This window comes from Clinocottus analis, unplaced genomic scaffold (assembly GCF_023055335.1).
Source record: "Clinocottus analis isolate CAN_PGR_092001 unplaced genomic scaffold, fCliAna1.0.p SCAF_14, whole genome shotgun sequence".
NCBI lineage: Eukaryota > Metazoa > Chordata > Actinopteri > Perciformes > Cottidae > Clinocottus > Clinocottus analis.
The window spans coordinates 14,716,289-14,735,674 of record NW_027175865.1 but is presented as its reverse complement, the minus strand read 5'-3'; the positions used below and the strand labels follow the sequence as shown (position 1 = coordinate 14,735,674).

General features: G+C 44.9%; 1 protein-coding gene across 1 annotated transcript in view; it reads right to left on the bottom strand.

Moving 5' to 3' along the window:
- The window catches only part of LOC137784570 (retinoic acid receptor beta-like), a 96,032-nt gene that overhangs the window by 37,506 nt on the left and 39,140 nt on the right, over positions 1–19,386 (bottom strand). The window contains exons 2-3 of the mRNA XM_068575348.1: positions 18,150–18,298; positions 1,960–2,101 (exon numbers count right to left, since the gene is read on the bottom strand). Of these exons, the coding sequence (XP_068431449.1) occupies positions 1,960–2,101; positions 18,150–18,298 (291 nt within the window). The remainder of the gene's footprint in view (positions 1–1,959; positions 2,102–18,149; positions 18,299–19,386) is intronic.

Sequence of the window (19,386 nt, the reverse complement as noted above, 5' to 3'; positions counted from 1 at the left end):
GTGGGGATTTTCTCTGGAGGTTAAATCCCTGGTATGTTTTTGAAATTCTGAGCTCGCACAAAGATGACGTCAACATGGCGAGCTAACGGCTACAGCTAGCGTCTGTTTAAACACTCCTGCGGTCGTATTGCCGTGAATTACACAAATCCCGGTCATCCGTCTGCACGACAATTTGGTCCACAGAGCTTGGCAACTATTCACCAGATTGCCACTCCCATGTGTAATATTCATGACCTACAGAAGTAACACTGGAGATTTGCCCCGTCGGCACGGACCTTCTGTTGTCAACGTTCAGAGCAACACGCTGAGGACGCCACCCGACCGCCTCCACCCCTGAATAAAGGATGGTCCCCGTTTCTCATCATCTCACGGCCCTGTGGGTGTGAGTGGGAGGTGCAGGGTGTGGAGGGGAGGTGGGGTGGGTTATAGCCTGAGGGTATCAAGACATCATCTTTTCCATGATTCCTCTGCTGAGGTGTGAAACAGCATAAGAGAAAGGAATGGTCCCCCCCTGAGGCTAATGGAGCACAAAGTGGACCTGAGCTATAAATGCTGATGCAATCAAAGGATGCCAATAACCTGTGAAATGCAAACGGTTCCTGTGGACGACAATGGAGCCGAGGGAGCATGAGGTGCAGCGACAGCAGCCAGACACGAGGTTTCCTTAAATGCAGAGGTTCTGCATCCTGTTTTTATCGGTTCTTCACATCGTTTATCAAATCCCAGCTGGGTGGATGTTCGACAGCGCTTTGTGAATGATGCAACTCCTCCTGACTGGCTGAAACAGAAGCCAGTGGAGGAAACACGCATGACATTGAATAATGTATGTTGCAGATCAACTATCAGGCGACTCAGCCGCTCTAATGCAGATAATTAATCGTGCCCACATCATACTCATAACAACGCAGCCAAAAGCGGATGAGATCTTATCTGACAGAAGCAGTGCTGGCCATCAAAATATGTACAACTCTTCACACCTAGCGTGTGCTACGCCTTCGGCCATGTGCTGGCCTTGCCTTTATATTCCAACATATAATTACTCTGTATTTTTTGAGGCAACAATATAACTCAGTTCACATGCACACAATATGTTTGATACATTTACTTCACATGATAATGTAAATAAAGAAATATGAAAATAAATATTCCCACCTAGATGCAGCGGTGCATACACTCTCTAAGCAACTTAACGATTAAAATATATTAATAATTCTAAAGATATCTGTTTTATATTCCAGATTATTATGTAACAATTAATTATCCAAAATAAATATAAAAATCGTACACTTGGTATTTCTACCCGTCTTCAACCTGAGCAGCAGGTGGAGACGTTCTTGCTAATTCAAACAGGGGAGGAGACACAATGAAGCAGAATGAGGTCACTCCAAGACTCAAGAGCAAATGTTGGTGCTTTTCCTCCTCAGTCAAGTTTTATGATGTTTCTTGCAGCTTGAAAATCCCAAAAACATACAAGGAATCTAAATGAAGTGAGAGTGTTTGGGATGTAAAAGAGAAGGTGGGATGTTTCGTGCATGTTACCCATGGCACAGGTGAATGTAATGAATCCATCAGCGCACTTTAATTATCAATATCAATCTGACAACGTTGATCATTGCCTTCGTTCCTTCCTTAGACAGCTGTCCACGTGTGATTGCACCACCCCAGCAGGACACAAGTGAAGACGACCAATGGTGTTGACCAGAATGAAGACATTTGGTCGGTTATCGACACCAAAACTCAGGTGTGGCAACGGACAATATTTCAATAGCAATTTTTCAAGCAATAGCCAGCTGTAGCCATAACTCAGTAATTTTCAAAAATAAAAAAAAAACTCCTTGAATTCATGTGAATTGTGTTCTTGTACGGGTGGAAAAGCCTCACTGGCCTTATTTCAAACCCATGACAATATTTAATTTGATTCCACACCCGCACGCTGTGTAAATCGGGTCTGAAACTCACACTCTTTGGACATCCCCACTCCGAAGCACTTCTGCAGGCGGCAGTACTGGCAGCGGTTCCTCGTCACCTTGTTGATAATGCAGTTCTTGTCCCGGTGACACGTGTACAGCATGTTCTTCTGGATGCTTCGGCGGAAAAAACCCTGAGGAAACAGACAGAGGAAGAGGGGGGGGGGGGGGTGTTTTCATGAAAAGAGGACTCTCACAACGTTAACCTAATTTTTCTTTCTAATCTTCCGTAGCCACATATTTTCTAAAACATTCGCTCAGCGCCACTGAAACTCTCCTGCCACTGGATCTCATAATGTCACGACAGCCTGTACAACAATGTGCCGGATGTTTTGTCTCTTCCGCTGCCATTGCGGCGTGGAGAAAAGAGAGACGGTGAGTCCCTGCTGGGAGCTCCGAGGAGCTTCAAATGCTGGATTTAAGCTCGGGAACAGAGCACTTGTGGGAACGGAGAGTGAAGAACCTCAGGGTATCAAACCGTGAGGCTGTTATGGAAGAATAAGCGAGGACTTTGGTTCAGCTGTGGGCGGGGAGCTCCACGTCTGAAGGTGACATTGAGCTTCTGTGGAAGACCAAAGCCGCCGTTTCTCTCAAAAGAAGGCTTTCATTGTGATCCCGCACAACAGCAGTTAAATAAGGGGTCTTAATTGGGCTCATTCACTGTTTTTAGTGTCAAAAGAGATAGAAGTAAATAAGTACAGAAGCCGTGTAGCTCCTGTGACAGTCTGAGGCACTGAGCTCAGGGATTCACATCAAGCTCAAGTGATTAAGTGTCGCTCCTCGATAGCCAAGAATGACCAGAACATTTGAATAATGTCATGCTAATTTCATTTTTAACACTGGTTTAAAAACAAAAAGTGAATGTCCTTGAATTTCATTAAAGTTTAGTTGCGGTCGTGATGTAAAGTCTACTTTATGAGGCCTAAAGAAACATTTTAGCTTGTGTGGGAAAAGGCCCACAAAACCCCACAGGACACACGTTTACAAAGGGTTTAATTAAGTAACCACATTTCCAATTAATCAAGTGATTAAACTGTTTTTTTATGTGTAAAAGCAACACTGGGAATTTCCGTGTTTATTTTGAGTTGTATGGAAAAGCTTGAAGGCGAATATAAAAAATAGATTAAAAAAACATTGCGGCTTATTGGCATTTTCTTATTATATTTTATGATGTGAAGTATATATTCTGGCCTTTGATCGCCACAAGAGGACCCTGCTTGCTGCAGCATGGTATGAATCGTGTCAACCTTATTAAATTATTAATGTTTGTAAGTAGATGGGAGCGTGTTGGTATTATATCTTACACAACCTTTAAGTAGTTTATTGTCACACCTACCTTCCCATTTTAATATTTTTCAGCCCAAAGGAGGTAAATTCAAGCCGATGCCGTCCACCATGAAGGCCAAAACAGCACGCGCGCACTTTTTAAAGTCGTTCTGTCGCTGGTTTGCTTGTGTCATGCCAGGGAGGACCCTTGGAAAAGCAAATTTAACCATGTGACGTGCGACACGCAGAGCAATGATCCCTCTACAACGTGGATCCTGAAAACTCTCGGCACACAGCAACAGAGGCTGAGCGCTGCTGCGTTTGTTTCCAAGGAAAGGTGACATGAAGCAGAAGAGCATCCATAGGAAGCGGGAGTCGTCACAGATGGGTTTTTTTTCCCCCTCTCAATATTAATTTCCCGTTGCTCTGGGGTCTTTTGCAATGATCGTCCATCATCCAGGCCCTTTTGCACATGTTTGCAGGCGGTTTTTGCCTGAGGAGCTTAGTTCTTCATAAGGAAGTGTGTGTGTGTGTGTGTGTGTGTGTGTGTGTGTGTGTGTGTGTGTGTGTGTGTGTGTGTGGGGGGGGGGGGGGGGGGGGGGGTTAAAATTCCATTTGCCATAGCTGCCTGTGACGGATGGGACCTTGCCTTTTCATTAGTGAAGCAGGATGCACGATGGGTAACAGATTAGATCACAGGACTGAAACGGCTGACTCTGTAGCACCATCTCGCCTCGGCCTCGAGCATCCGTCAACCTCCGGACCGCCCCCTCGGTCGCACCGATGCTAGCCAAAAGCAGCCAATCACGCGTCTGCGTTGATGACACGCGATCGGTCCGAGGTCACCTCCTCTCAACTGGTATTATTCATTTTCTTAATAGATGCCTTTATCCTGGCTGATGTAAGCCAAGACATCACCTGATGGATGACCATGGAGGCGGTCTGCGTCGCCATCAGCTGCCATATAAGTGTGTTCAGGTTGGGTGCAGAACCCAAGGCTACTCAAGTGCTTATGTCATTCAAAGCCGAGAGCATGCAGGTCACTTAGCCTTGGAAATCTAAAGTGCGCTGGGGGTTTTGCTGGGAGCTGGAGCTGCTGCTGCAGTTTGTGCATGTTGTGCACATTGCTGCAGACTGTTTCCCAAGACTGATTTGCATTTTGTGAGCTTCAGCTTTTTGGGGAAGGTTTGTTGGAAGTTCAGCGACTGAGCCGCGATGCATCTCATTTAAACTTTCCTCATCCACATTATTGATGCATCACAAGAAATATATATAGACCGATGGGGAAAGGAAACAACATTTTCTGGCCTGACAAAAGTTATAGAAATCCACATGAGCACATCGGAAACTATCAGCTCAACTAGCGCTGCCACGGGAAGGGACATCATTCTTTAGTAATTTGGGGGAACTTACTTTAATTCATATTAATACATATATATATGTCTAATAATATGTTTAATATTTAATCCTAACATAATCTGAAATGTGTTACAGTTACAAAGCCACAGAGAATTAACACAACACATTATATGAGAGGGCGACATTTGATCAAAACTCAAATAATCAATCACCTCATACTGGTTTTATTAAAGCAAAAATACAGGGTATGACTGGATGCAGAGCCAGTAAGTCACAGTGTAGCACCGTCTCAATTATGTTGCTGATTTATTAACACAATATTCTGCACTGACTTACACAAAGACAGAGGCGTTTGGTTTGTTTCCATGACTCTGTTTTGGTCCTTCACCAAGACCAGGTCACTGTGGGTTAATTCATTTATCCGAATGTGTCGAAGCTCATTTGACTCCAACTCTGCTGCTGACTAATCGTCTTCTCTTAGATTCAGGACCGGATATCTTGCTTAAAGACTGAAGCTAACAGGTGCTAGCCAGCCTCCTTACCAGCCTGTCCATGAAATGGACAAAAAAAGAAACTACTCCTAGTTTTACAATTACAATAAGTGAAGATACAACTGTTGTTTTGTTCTAACAACACCTGTTTGGTTGCCTATTGGCTTGGATACTATTTAATGATTTATAACAGTATGGTTCACATTCAAGAGGGAGTTTAGAATGAAAACTAGCTGATTTTGTTTTGAGCGCTACGTCTCCAAATGCTATAAAAAGCTGCTAACTTTGGAGTTTAACTCTGCTAATATCCGAACCCGCTTGACCAGCAGTGAGCGACTACGCCGTGGATGTGCTCGTCCTGAACGACACTTTGTTTTGCTGTAACCTGTAACCCACACAACCGCATGACGTTAGTTACGTTAGTTAGGTAGCGCTTGCGCGCTACCGTAGCTAGTTCACTAGCTAGTCGTGTGTTTGGTTTTGGAAAAGGCGAAAACAAGAAGCAAATTCAATATGTGTGTATATATTTATGTATATATAATGTGTGTATATTTCTCAGTGCAGCTCCATACACACCACTTGAACATGTGTCTAAAGATAGACCTGCCATGGCTGCTTACGGTTGGCAGTCCATTGCTGCTCAAGGGAGGGGCTAACCAAATGACAAATAAAGAACCAAAGTCATGACGTCACGTCTGGGCAACACTTTGTTCCACTGGCTTCTGTAACTCAATCCAATCTGTCACTCGCTCCGTGTTCCCGAGGTTTACTTTCCGTGACAAATCAGCACGCACGCTGTCAGAATTGACCAGTGTGGCGGCGCGGGTGCCAACGTCATCGTCGCTCGGTTTCGTCTACAACCGTTAAGAAGTCTCCCTGGCTCCGTGTTTCAAATCGTAGGACTCGCTGATTAACGAGGATGGGGATGTGACAGTCATTTAAAGGAACTACACTCAGGGTACAGTAGGCTGTAATTGTGTGTATAATACATGTGTAGTGAAGGTTGTTGGTGTATCTCCGGTTCCTCAGCAGCAGCAGTGAACAGATGCCGCGACTCAGAGCACTTCATCTCGACAAGCCTCCAGGCAATCAGCAGTGTCTGAGGTGACACGGAGACTCACACAATCATAACATCTGCTTCTTTTGCCTCGCTTTTCTTCCTCACTTTGTCTTATTTCTTCGACCCATCTGTATTTCCTCTTTTCTCCTCTCCTCCATCTCTCGTCTGTCTTCCTGCGCTCCGCCGCAGGACACCCGTGTTGACCTGAGACTGTAGACCGCTCTGATATTTGCCAGCTCGTGTCCTGCGGGTTTACTCATTTGAAGCTTATAAATGTGCGACCAAAGGACACCCTTGAGCCGAGTGTTGTACAAAGGTGTTTACCTAGGTGGAGTGCGGTGGGGGGTGGAGGTGGTGGGGGTGCTGCCGTGCTTAATAAATGATAGGATCAGAGGTTTCCGCTGTGGGCACACGCTGAGAATGGATCACACCTCGAACACGAGGATGCAGAGGAGGGCGGAGCCGCTAAACTCAGTTCGCCCTCCCACAGTAGCCGTCTGCAGCGCGAAGCAGTTTCATTTCTTCCAAGTTATCTTAAAAGTTTTGTGTTGAAGCAGGTGAATAGTTTGAGCGTCGAGACTAAACTTCTTTCGAACGAGCTTTGAGTCCAATACGACACAACAATTATATCCTTAGAACCCAAAGATAGGAAAAGCAATCAAATGTATTCTCGCATACGCGGAGTCAAATTGAGAGGCTGAAGCTTCCTAAACAAACTAAACTCTGATGATGTAACCTCGGTATTTACCGTACACGCTTTTCACACCTGGGCGATAAGGCGGTGGTAAAAATTGGGCTAGTATAATTTCGATGGAATCAAATTAAAAGACAAAACAACAGCGTGTTGAGTCTCTGCTCACGCACCTCTCTGAACCCGCCCCCAGCCGGCAGGCGCCGCCAGTAGCAACACAACCGAGTGAACTCTCAGACCCACACACCAGCTACTCGCGGTACTCGGCGGCCATTTAACTTTGTTTTCGGCGAGATTGTATGACTTTACACGACGACTTGGATTGCCTGCAAACGTCGCCGCTTGTTTTTCTGGTGGAATAATAATTTTTTTTTTCACACAATGCATCTGTGGCCTGTGCAGACACACCTGCTGGAGATGGTTCAAAAAAAGAGTATTCAATCCACTGGATTAGCCCGAAAGCAGCCTGTCGTCGTTTAATATCCAAACCTTTATGACCAAAACTAACAATGTCAATGCTATTGCACAACATCAAACAGACGTTTACTGAACCACGCGTACTCTACTCTAATCTACGCTCTCCATGCCACAACTCTGGCCGCGCTAGTCTGTAGATAAGGCCCCGTGGAGCTGCACCGTCGGGGCATCAGGGGACACGGGCCCAGCCACCTGGGAGACGAGGCCACTTCCCCCTGGACTGATAAACTGCACCTTAACCGAGATCACTATCCAACATCTTGTTATCTTAATGGGCCAGGGATAGGGTGTCAGAGCGATGGCCCCGCCATCTTAGGCCTTCTCATTTACAGATTAAAAAACGAAAGTGCCGCCCATTCATTATTCAGTTACAATCCAACCCCCCGTCCACCTGGCCTCCTCCTCTTTCTCTCTCGCTCTCCCCCCACGCCCTCTCCCCCTTCTCTCTCTCTCTGTCTCTGTTCCTCCCATCGACTGGCTGTCCGGCTCTTTGGACTCGGCCACGGCGCTTTGTGTCGCCTGAGCATTCAGTACAGCCGAGGAGAGAGAGAGGCCGAGCGGCGGATTAGCTTTCGCTCTTAATCGTGTCGACATCTTATCACTGCCGTGGAAAGTGGAGAGGACACTGGAGACCCTGGGGGGTTCCAGAGAAATGAGGAGGAGAGGTGGAGTGGGGCGTAGGAAGGGGTTGGGGGGGTTGGGGGTGATATTTATCCAGTTTATCCAGTCCAGGCTATTACTTACACCTGCAGTTGACTGGAAGGAGACGGCAGGGTTCAGCAAGAGGACTTGGCTGGACAATGAGTACAGCAGGTTTCCTAAACTGTTATTGTCCCATTGTAGGGAAATAAACGGGGAGAAGTCACCGACTGGTGTCTGAAGGGAACTCAAACTTGTGTCATTTTAATGTCAGAGATGCACAATAAAGGCTTGAAAACAACAACAACAACAACAAAAACCACACACATTAATTTAACCAAAACAAAGAATGAAAGAAAACCAGAAAAATATGTTTTAATATGTGGAATAAGTGTCTCATGACCCCCGGCCTGAAGCTAAATAATGTCTACATCAATGGTTGCATATGTCTGACACTTTTGTCCAGTTTAAACAGAGACTTATTTTTTTAAAAGGCCTAAATCACATAAAATAATATCTAATCTAAAGATCAGAGGAAATCGTTCTCTGCTTTTCCTTCCTGTTAATAATCCTGTTAATCCCTGTGCTGCGAGCCTCAGGGTGGGACGCAGTGTGTCCAAGTACTTTTTTATTCTATCATAGAGATACAGTGTTATTGAGCGTTTGTATTATTCACCGCTTTATTTCATGGCGAGGTTCGATGAACCAGGTTCACTTCTTTCGTTCTGTGTTGTGGAACATTTTTAACTCTGACTTTGACCATGTCCCACTTCAGCGTGTCCTGTGGAGGAACCACAAAAGACAAAGCAGATCCAGCTCAGGGACGCCGAGATGAACGGGCTGGAAGCAGAAAATGGACCGCGTGAATTTGCTCAGGAATTGCTTTGTATTTCACAAACACAAACGTACGCCAATAGCATAATTTGAGAGATGTTTGTAACCACTTGTGAGCGCAGGTCGCTGCCAAGGTGAGGAAGCGTGAGCATTAGGGCGGACAAACAAAGAGCAGCATGAGAACAACAACATGTGAAGTGTGTTTTTTACTTCCAAGATTCTCCTGAGCCATTCGCTTTCAAGACAACAACAATATAGCGCTGATCAGCCAGCTTTTCCACTAACAGCAATACAATTTCGAGAAGGTCGCATTCCTCCAGTGAACATGTACAAAACGGAGCATACGTGCTAAGTGTTTTTTCCTGGTGTGTGTGTGCGTGGGGGCATGAAAGGGGGAGTGTTGTTGTGGTTCACCCGTCGTATCACTTGAAGAAACAGAACAACAGCACAAAAAGGGAACCCGGACCGCACAAAGAGCTGCATTGTTACCGCGGCAAACGTGAAACCTCAACAGATAAGGCACAAACAGAGCAGCAGTCAACAGCTACAACACAGGAAGAAAAAAAAAAAAAAAGCAGACAGCTCTCTCAGACCCCCCACTCTTCTGTTCTGATCCACCTCCCCACCGCCTGAAACCCAATCAGTGCTTATCTGTCCATCCGAGCACCTGAAGTGCACAGATGGACCGAGAGATACAGTAGAGATTGAAAGGCGAATCAGACGGGGGAAGTAAAAAAAAAAAAAAAAAATCTAGAGGAACAGAAGAAGAGGAGGAAGAAAAAAAAAAAAAGGAGCGACAGCGAGTGAGAGGCTTGAACAGAGGAGCTGTGTGACTCACCCAACCGGCTCTGAATAGCTGCAGAGACAGAGAACTAGAGACCGAGCGAGAGGCATGAAAAAAAAAGGAAAAAAAGAAAGACAACGGAGGAGAGAATGAGGAGGTTTCAGATCACCCGGTCCTCCACAGACGCCCCACTGTGGCCCTATTCTTCAGGTCGCCGCTCGCCATTCAGCGCTCGTCTTTCGGCCCCGGGACCCCGGCGGGGGCCCCCGGCGTGCTCGGGGGAGCCATCTTTGAAGCTCTCTCACCCTCCGACGGGAGGCCTCGGCGCTGCTGGCTTACACTTTAACACACTTTAGCGCGCAGAGTCGGGCCCGTTGCTGACCCGTCCCGCCCGGCGCGGCCAGAGGACTCGCGGTGACAGCGGCGCGCCTGCACAGCGAGGACATTTTGTCGGGCCGACTTCAGGGCGTTAGTTTCGGATTTGGTTGAGGGTGAACAGATGTATCGAGTGTAACGAGTAACACAAGCGTATGGAGGAGGGCGGACACGAAGTTGCCGTGATGCAAACAGGAGTAACAGGAGAGGGATGAGCGCGGGTTTGGACACGAGTTGGACGCGTCAGTCCAACCCTCACGTTTACCTTTTGCAACGACGCAGCAACAGTTTTGTTGAAACGTGTTTTTTTTTTTTATCATGATTGTAGTTTTAAACGTGTGTTATAGAGATGTTCATTGAAGAAAAGAAAAAGACTTAATACCACAGCCATGTTTTTTGTTTCACAGCCGGCGGTCTGATGTTTGTGTGAGCAGGTTACTGAAAGATTGGATAAATGTATTTGTGATACTTCAACACAAATAACGTAGTGAGTGAGCTTTAGACGTGTTGTTAGGTTTCCTTCTGCTCCCATGAGTCTTTCTGCCAACCTGGACCAACAACATCCTGACTCAGCTTACTTACTTACCAACTTCTTTCTTTTCTTGGTATGTCATATTAAAACAGGTCATTTCCAACTAAAAAAATTTTTTTTTTCTGCTTGTGTTTCAAAGTTGAAATTTATTTTGATGGTCATTTGAACCTGTACTGGTTTTGACTGGTTTTGACTGGTTTTGACTGGTTTTGAATGGCATTTCGGCTTTGATTTAAATAATATTACAATTAAAACTATGATTAAAAAAAAATCCCTTTGAATCATGTTCGAACTTGAGTTTCCTATGATGGAAATAAATAAAAATAAATAAAAAAAGAAGTTGCGTGTTACAACAACAGCTACACACGGTACCTTTAAGAACAAACTTAGACATAAAAGACCATCAGTCACTGCCATGAACGCCGTTTTAGCCGGCGAGCGCTAACTCTCCTGACAAACAGCAGGAAGAAAGAACAAATCAAACAGCGGATCGCCCTCGACAGCGGCGCGTAAAAGGACACTTAAGCACAACGTCACCTCACTTCGCACGTCCTCAACAACCTGAGCACTTTCCAAACACAAGCACACACACCGGACAACACACACAAATCAAGTCTCCTGCTTTAAAGCTTCCCTCCACTGACGAGGGGAAGAGACGCGCGGCGGCGTCACCGGCTGAGGACGACGACGCCGTGGCCTAACAGTCGCATCTGTTCCCTCGTCACACCTCTGCGCCGCTGACCCTCTGTTTGATTTCCTCTCTCTATTAACGCTCCGGCGTCTTTCATGTCGTACACTGTTGACAGATCACATTATGAAGTGTGTGTTAGCACCGGGGGGAGCTGTGCAGATTACGGTGACAGGCAGAACGCAGCCAAAGAAAAGGGCCCGGCAGATCCGTGTCCTCTTTTTCTCTTTCTTTCCTTCCCGCTCTCTATCTCTGCAGTAAACTGTCAACTCCACCGGGCTCCTCGTCATCGCCGTCCTGCGACAGCAGCAGACAGCGGGGCGTAAATAAAGATATGAAAAGCACACGGGAGGAGGGGGCTGCCGGTGTGTGACGATGGGGGGTTCGAAGGGAAGTGAACGGGACGGATAACTGTGAGCAATAGAACAAATAATTTGGGCATTTCTGTTAATGTTAGTGACAAATGAAGGTGCATTTTCTGACCGATTATATCAATATTTAAACTAAACCCATGGCCGGATACACATCTCATAGCAGAGATGTGAGTCTGTGTATCCACAGTAGGAGAAATATGCATATGCATTCTTGTTGCCAGATGTAAAAGCTCCTGCATAATGCATCCCGACACCAAAGAGGGTATATTTTTAGTCATGTGTTGGTGTTTGTCTGTTAGTCAGCAGGAAGTCTCAAACCCAGTGAGATAATACTGTCTGACAATCCATGCTGTGCACTTCCAAAACCTCCACAACACATTACCATCACACAATTATTCATTCTCGACTCTGTGAAATAATAAGGGATGTTATTTAGAACTTTTTTTCGCAAGTTTCAAAGTCACGTCGAGTTTTGCAAACCCGCAAACCTCGACACCAGAACCAACTTTAGTTTTCGCAAACAACCTCAAACTCTCTCATAATTAATCCATTGACTCTTCTGATGATTCATCCATTGCTCGAAACGATTCATTTTCCTCCAAAAAAAGTTTTAAGGGATGAATGTTCAGTAAACGATGACTCAGCATTCACTCAGCATTACTTATTGCTAACGTTACTGCCTCTTGCAATATTTCCATCCAGTTATTGTGACCCTTAACAACTTTCCTTCACTCACTAAACCGCCTTGTTAAAAACCCCACAAGTCATCTGAAGCCCGTCCTGGCAATACACACCAGTCTACAAATATTTGGCTTCTGACTGGACATTTAATCAAATAGGCTTATTGCTGCTGCGCAGCAGAAGGAAAACGCTGTGAGCTCAGGGAACAAAGTAAATTAAAAAACATAAAAACCTGAACTGCACAAACATACTTAGAGACTGAGGAGCCATAAGCACCCTGGATGCTTTCAACACAGTCCACGTGAATCTCCGCCTGCTCGACTTGTTTATGTGCGCTGGATTTAAAGAACAATGGGGCTTTTTAAATAGGCAGAGAAGCTGAACCGCTTCGATGCATTGCTTCGCCTATATTTCTAATTTGCACCACCGTGCTTTCATTCAGGCTGCACAATCACTGGCGATCAGCTGACTTGTAACGGCCAATCACATTCATGCAGATGTGCAGCGAATCCGTTCTAATCTGACACTTGTCACTATTACTCTGCTACGTTTGTTATAGGATTAGTTCCTCCAGAAGAATCCCTCATCTAATAAGCAGAGCCTTTATAAACCAAATGCATCTAAACGATGCAGGATAATTACGCTTATAAAACGGCACATTTTCACATCCAGTGCGTTCAGTTATTCGCTCTCTTGTGACCGTTACTCTTATTTCTTTGCGTTCGGTGCACGGCTCTTACTCGAGCTTAGCAAAACGACTGTTGCCTTTAGCAGCTAAGTGTTTCTCAGTGACCATGAAACATTCAATTGAATAAAATGTTTTCTTTTTGAAGAAAATCAGATTTGTTTATACTAAAACCCAAGCCTGCCTTTTTGGTTCGAGGTGGAAAAACAGAGAGCAGAGAGTTCAGACGGAGGAGTGTTTCTTTTCCAGCGCGAGCATTCTGAGTTGTGTTTTATTCAAAGAGGTTATGGTCTCCCGCTTGTCAAACCAGTTCCATCAACCTAATCCCGCTGTGTCAACGCCTCGGGACCCACCAAGTAAGAGAGAGAGGGGGAGGAGTGTTCACGGCTCAAAGTTTTGTCCTCGTTCCTAAAGGCCTGTCAGCGCTGACGACACGCGTATACAGATTCAAGCCTCCTTTCTTTCTGGACGTTTCAGGGCTTATGCAAAGCAATGTTAAGATGTCATTTTGTAAAGTGCTCCGCACACATTCTATCCTCTAAGCTTTCCTCTCGTGGCGTCTATTCATACAGATAGCGCTCTGTTTTCACACCGCAGGTTTTGAGATATCGGTCTCTGAGATTTCTGTCTTCATTCCTCCTTCAGACGTTTGCGTTTCAGAACTTTCCTGACACAAACTATGCAACATTAGTTTGTTATCTCGTCCATCGTTTGCCCTCTGGATGACTTTGCAAAGTGTGAAAATAGCGGAGATGTCGTTCATTCAAGTACATTTTTCAATAAATTGCAAGTGTTTCCGAGGAAAATGGACCAGTTCCTATGACTTAAAGGAAGTAAATAGGAAGCCAGCGTTCACACACCTCCCAGTGCTCCCAAAAATACAATATGTGGTGCAACTAGCCAAAAATAACAAGAACGTGCAGGAACAACTGAGAACAGGGAAGATAAATGAATTACTGACAGGTTTAAGAAAACAGCAGTCTGTTATTAATCGTAGCAGAGAGAGAGAGACATTTCAGACGGTTCATCCTCTGTTTTATTAATTAATCGTTTATTAATCGTTTATTGAATGTACTGGTACTTTACACTGAAGAGAACATTTTGGAGGTGTTGTTTTTGACCGTTTGTAATGCAATGGTTTTACCAGTACGGCCTTTTGGGGACCAAATTGGGACGTGGCCCACAAACTAAAATGAGTTGGACAACCGTGCTTCATTCAAATCAGACAGGACCTCTCCAGGAAGTGCCACAATGCCCACACTTTATTCTGGCATCCAAAATGTATAAGCTGTCGGGGCGTCGCTCAGGCCATTTTATATCACGTGTTTCAGGACACAGGTTGTGTCTGAAAGGGCCTAAAGTCAGATCTTCATGTCAAATTGCCAGCACATGTAAGGTTGAAAGTGTGTGTCTGAAAAGGGCTTCATGTCAACAAACCTTACAGCGTTTTCATCAGAGCAACTTTCTGGCAAAGTCCCTATAATCTGTTTACAGTCTGTTGGAAAGATTTCTAATCATTTGTCTGCAACAGCTCTTTAAGTTTCCTCTACCGTGACAAATTTGGATGGACTTGATTAGGAGGGAAACATTAGCTGCAGGAAATGATGCCAAAATATGAGGCTTTACAGGTAAACAGACATCTGATAGCCAGCACTTCCTCGTCGTGCTTGGAAAGCCAAAAATAACCAGATATTTCACTTTTTCTCCTTGCGTTCGCCAGCTGAATGAACAGGAGAGCTAGAAAATGAAATCACGCCTCAGATAAAGTTGCAGAAGCTTTGATCAGATTCCCCTCTTGTGTCTTTGAGACGCTCCCACGGCGCCTGAGACACTTTGCAGAGTTTTCAGAAGGACGGCAACAACACGAAGCGGAGGGGGCGACTGAACGTGAAGGCTGCCTTGACTTTGGAGGATTTCTTGACTTTGGGTCAACACAGATGAAACTGTCATCTGCTGCATATGCATGTGCTTCTGGAGGCCCATATGCCTGCACCCTGCTTTAACAATTCAAATCAGCTCTGTCCACACAGCAAATCTGCCAAGGCCACACACACTAACTCAGTCGTAATAGAAGAACCAAACACTGCTAAAAGTGCCACTACTGCGGTGCCTGTTGTGTTACAGCACTGCTGTTTTTCCTCCTGCTCTTTGTGCAATACGTCTCCTGTGAGAACAATAAGTGGATTGACAGAAAATTTAAAAAAATGCCTTTATCATCTGAGAATACCAAACATCTGCTTCTTCTTAAATGGCAAGTTTTACTGCTATATGCAATTGCAAATATGCAATTAAACATGTTGTATAGTAAGGAATTATGAAATAAATAATGATCTACTCTAAAAAAAAAAAATATCATAAATTATATATAACAAGTCAGCTAGCAAAAGCTTTTTTATAATTTCCTTATTAATTAGCTTACTTTGGTAACCTCCTGCTTTTTGCCAACATATTAGTGGGCTCTTTAAGTTCACATCAATGGGTCGATCTTCAGGGGACTGGCCTTTACATTATTAATACATTATTTTTATTATTGCTACATATGCATGCATGTGATTGTGCATGTTTTTTTTAGTATTTGTGAAGTGCTTCACATATATCCACATAGCCTACAAAGCACACACACACACACACACACACACACCCGTTGTGTCTTTGAGTCTATTTGTGGCTCTAATTGGCACATTCACTGGGCAGTAAAAGGCTCTTCTTGCTGGCTAAAAGCCTACAGCTGTACGCCATGCTTGGTTGCATCTACCGAATGGAAGGGGCTTGCCCCTCGCACAGCAGACAACAATGCCTTCGCCATGGAGACAGAAATACAACAGTGAGAAGAAAAAAAAAACTATAATCCGCTGCTTAATCCTCTTGAGTCAGGATGTCACAATAATCAAGGCCATTCTGCCATGAATTGAACTATTTTTACATCGGCGCTCCGGAGTGAGCGGATGGATGGACTGAAACCATATTGGCTGCATTCTCCGGAGCACTCTGATGGAGATTTCACTTTATTCACCACCTGCACCCGTCACCAGGGAGCCACAGTCTGCACTCAGAGTGCTCGGCTTGTTGTGCCCAAACTAAACTGTTGTGTGTGTGCTTCTCCAACAGCACTGATATCTTACGGTAATCTTTTATTTATCGTACGTTTTCCCTAATGGTGCAGTGTGTAAGATCTGGCTACCGGCTACAAACAAATATAGTGGCAGCATTTCAACCCCACTAGTTGGTACATACAATCTAGCTTTTAAGTTATCAGTTATTTAAAAGAGGGGGGGGGGAAGCTAAATGGTAACTAAGAGCAGTGTAAGAATATGATAAACTCGACCAAACTGTTGAATCTGTGACAGCAACACTGCTATGTTATAATGTTCACGCGAGGCTGCGGGCTATAGTTCACGTTAGCTATTTTTATGATTTCCGTGCCACTAGCCGGGGGCTGTACAAGCCGTGTAGTTTGTTTATTGGATTAAATCTAACATGGCAGAAAGAGCTCCCCACCACCAGGACAGTATTTTGCGGAGGAGAGCGTGAGCCCGAGCCACAGTTAGCTGTAGCGACTCACATTCAGCCTGCGCTGGATCAGCCAACTTTCTGTTTGCAGACTCAGCGCCAGCTGAATGCTAACGTGGCTAACCGCTAACTGAAGGCCCGCCTGCCCTCCTGCAGGTGAAGTAGTCTCCTGGTGGCCATTTTGGATTAAATCCAAACTATGAAAAGGGACTGTGCCTTCCACGGCTTAACACGCTCTGCTTCTTCGTCCTCTCAGGTTGAACTGACGGCAAACTGGATGCGACAGTGACTCACTAGCGCCTCACTAGGTACAATTGGTATTACAAGACAGAGGGCATGTCGTGGCTAGCTGGTTAGCATGCTCATTTCATTAGAAAACAACACAATACATAGAAGTGTTTGACAGAACACTGTAACCTCACATTTTCACTAACTATAACGTTAGTTACACACCTTGCACCTTTAAACAGAGGCCAGAGCAGCGAGGTCAGAGGTCATGACAGGCCCTCTGCGACGAGGCTTATGTCGGCGCGTTAGCGGCATGGGAGCCCGCGGAGAACTTAGTTTGACCCAGAGCCTAGTGAGTGAGCTGATCACCACCTCCCTCTGGGCCAAAAACTCCAAAGGATTCCTGGCATACCTCCGCTTCAATTACAGGCTGGGAGGAGAGCGGCCATCGCAGCGCGGTCTGGATGCATGGGAGAAACCTACATCGCCTGGGAAGGAATCGCGCGGGCTGTCCGCAAAGGACGACACGCGTGTTTCTCCAGGAGGGATCACTGAAACGTGTCACTCAGTCATGGGAAGCTCTACTTTTTTTCCGGGCAGATTTCACACAACCGTTGCAGAATTATTGAATCAGGTTGTTTTTTTTAAAAGTACGGCAGCCTTCTCACCGACTGGGCTCCTGAACATTGTTTATATATATATATGTATATGTATGCATGTGTCTATGTGCACGCGGGCGTGAGCGGTTACCTAGCAACAGCCGGTGTAAGTGGGAGACGGACAGACACGAGCCGGCGGAGCAGATGTTGGGAGGAATTTCTAAAAGTAGAACATTTGAAAATGGCAGACTGAGACAGAGGAGGTACTGTTATGTCCCAAATACCATTTATATATTTGTTTTCTCATTTACCTCTAGTGGTTTTAAGCCCACATTAATAGTTTGTTTGCTTTATTTGTGAAGGAGTTCTGCAGCTGAAACAATGCAGCAAATTTGATCAAGGTTGTGGTGCTGAAGGCCTTAAAAAAATATATTAATATGAGAAACTGACTGACACATCAGTTTTACTGTGATACAGTCTAATGGTAACTCAAATAAACGTTAAGCTATACTTTATATGTTAAATTAATTATATATAGATACAATTATGTAATACAGCCATTTACACTATAGATTTATCAGTCAATATTATATTGTTTTTACATAAACATTGAACATTTTTGATGATGATCCCTTGAATTTGGTTATTAAGGCTGATGGCACTCAACATGCATACTCAGTTTGATAAATCGACCCCTCAATCCAGGTCCACACTGTCAACACCGTGGATCTGTTGAAATGAGAGTTCAGTATCTGTTGTGGGTTCATAAAGAAACCTTAAAAACGCGGCTCTTAGTCTCACTCAGACACTTCACCCTCACTTCAGTGTTTAATAATAACTGGCCGCAGCGTCACGGACAGGAAAAACAAGCACATCACGTCACAGCGTGCGGAGGAGCAGCAGTCCTACCTTGCAGCCTTCACAAGCACTGACGCCATAGTGGTATCCAGAGGACTTGTCCTGGCAGACGAAGCAGGGCTTGTAGATTCGAGGAGGGGCCAGCGGGGACGGCGGGCTGGGGACGAGCTCCTCCGAACTGGTGCTCTGCGTTTCAATGGCTGTAAATAACAAAAGAATGAAGAAGACGCTTTCAAATGAGTGAATGATGACACCTGGGAACTAGAAAGGTATTCGTTGATGGTATTAGTTAACTTTAAAGGCAGGAAACCCTCCTTTGAGCTCAGGAGGTTGAAATCCAAAGTCTTTAGCCACGCTAGCAGCTCCAGGGATGTTAGTGGTTGTGATGTCGATCATAATCAGGTTAAAATGTGACTTTGCTCAACACTTACATAAACCTGCAGAACTCAAGACATTCAAACCTCTTGCATGCTAACACACTAAGCAAACTATTTACCATCAGCATGGAAGCATTGCCATTGTTAGCATTTAGCATTTAGCACTAAGCATCACTGAACGACTACAGCGTCACAAGCTGGTGTGGCTTTTATCACTTTATCCAAAAGGAGCCCTGGAGTTTTTTTTATAATAAACAACATTTCAGTTTCTCACTAAAACACACTGAGATCTAACAAAGAGTTAAAAGCATTTTCTTCCTCACAAAGCGTTTGTTCAACCTCATAACAGTCCAGTACCTGATTAGCACTTCTAACTTTTGGGTTAGGCAACAAAACCACTTAGTGAGGTTTAGGAAAAACATCATGTTTGGGCTTAGAATAAGTACGTAAACCAAGTAATACTTAATGCGCCATAAATGTAACTTCACAATTACTCAACAACAGTTGGGGACACACATCGGTCTCCTGGTTGAAAGTCCTGAGTTTGACTGACCACCACGGCCATAACCATGACTGCTCTGTTCAGACGTAACTCGCCCTCAGCGTTGCATATTCACATGGACGCGTTTCATGTGTTATTCAACACAAAACACACATAATCCACTTTCTATTGGCCTTTTTTCTGTGACGGCCACGTGCTAACTAGCATGCGCTGCTAAAAGGTCTTGGTCATTTCGTGTATTGCAGTGAGATGAGGTCGTGGGGTTCCTCGTCCTCCACGTTACCGCCTCCACCTGCAGATCAGTGGAATGTCGTCCGGCATCTCCAAAATCCATTTGGCATTTTTTACGAGTCAAAATGTGTCTGCATATCTGTTGGATCGTGTAACCGCATGGAACAGGAAGTGAATG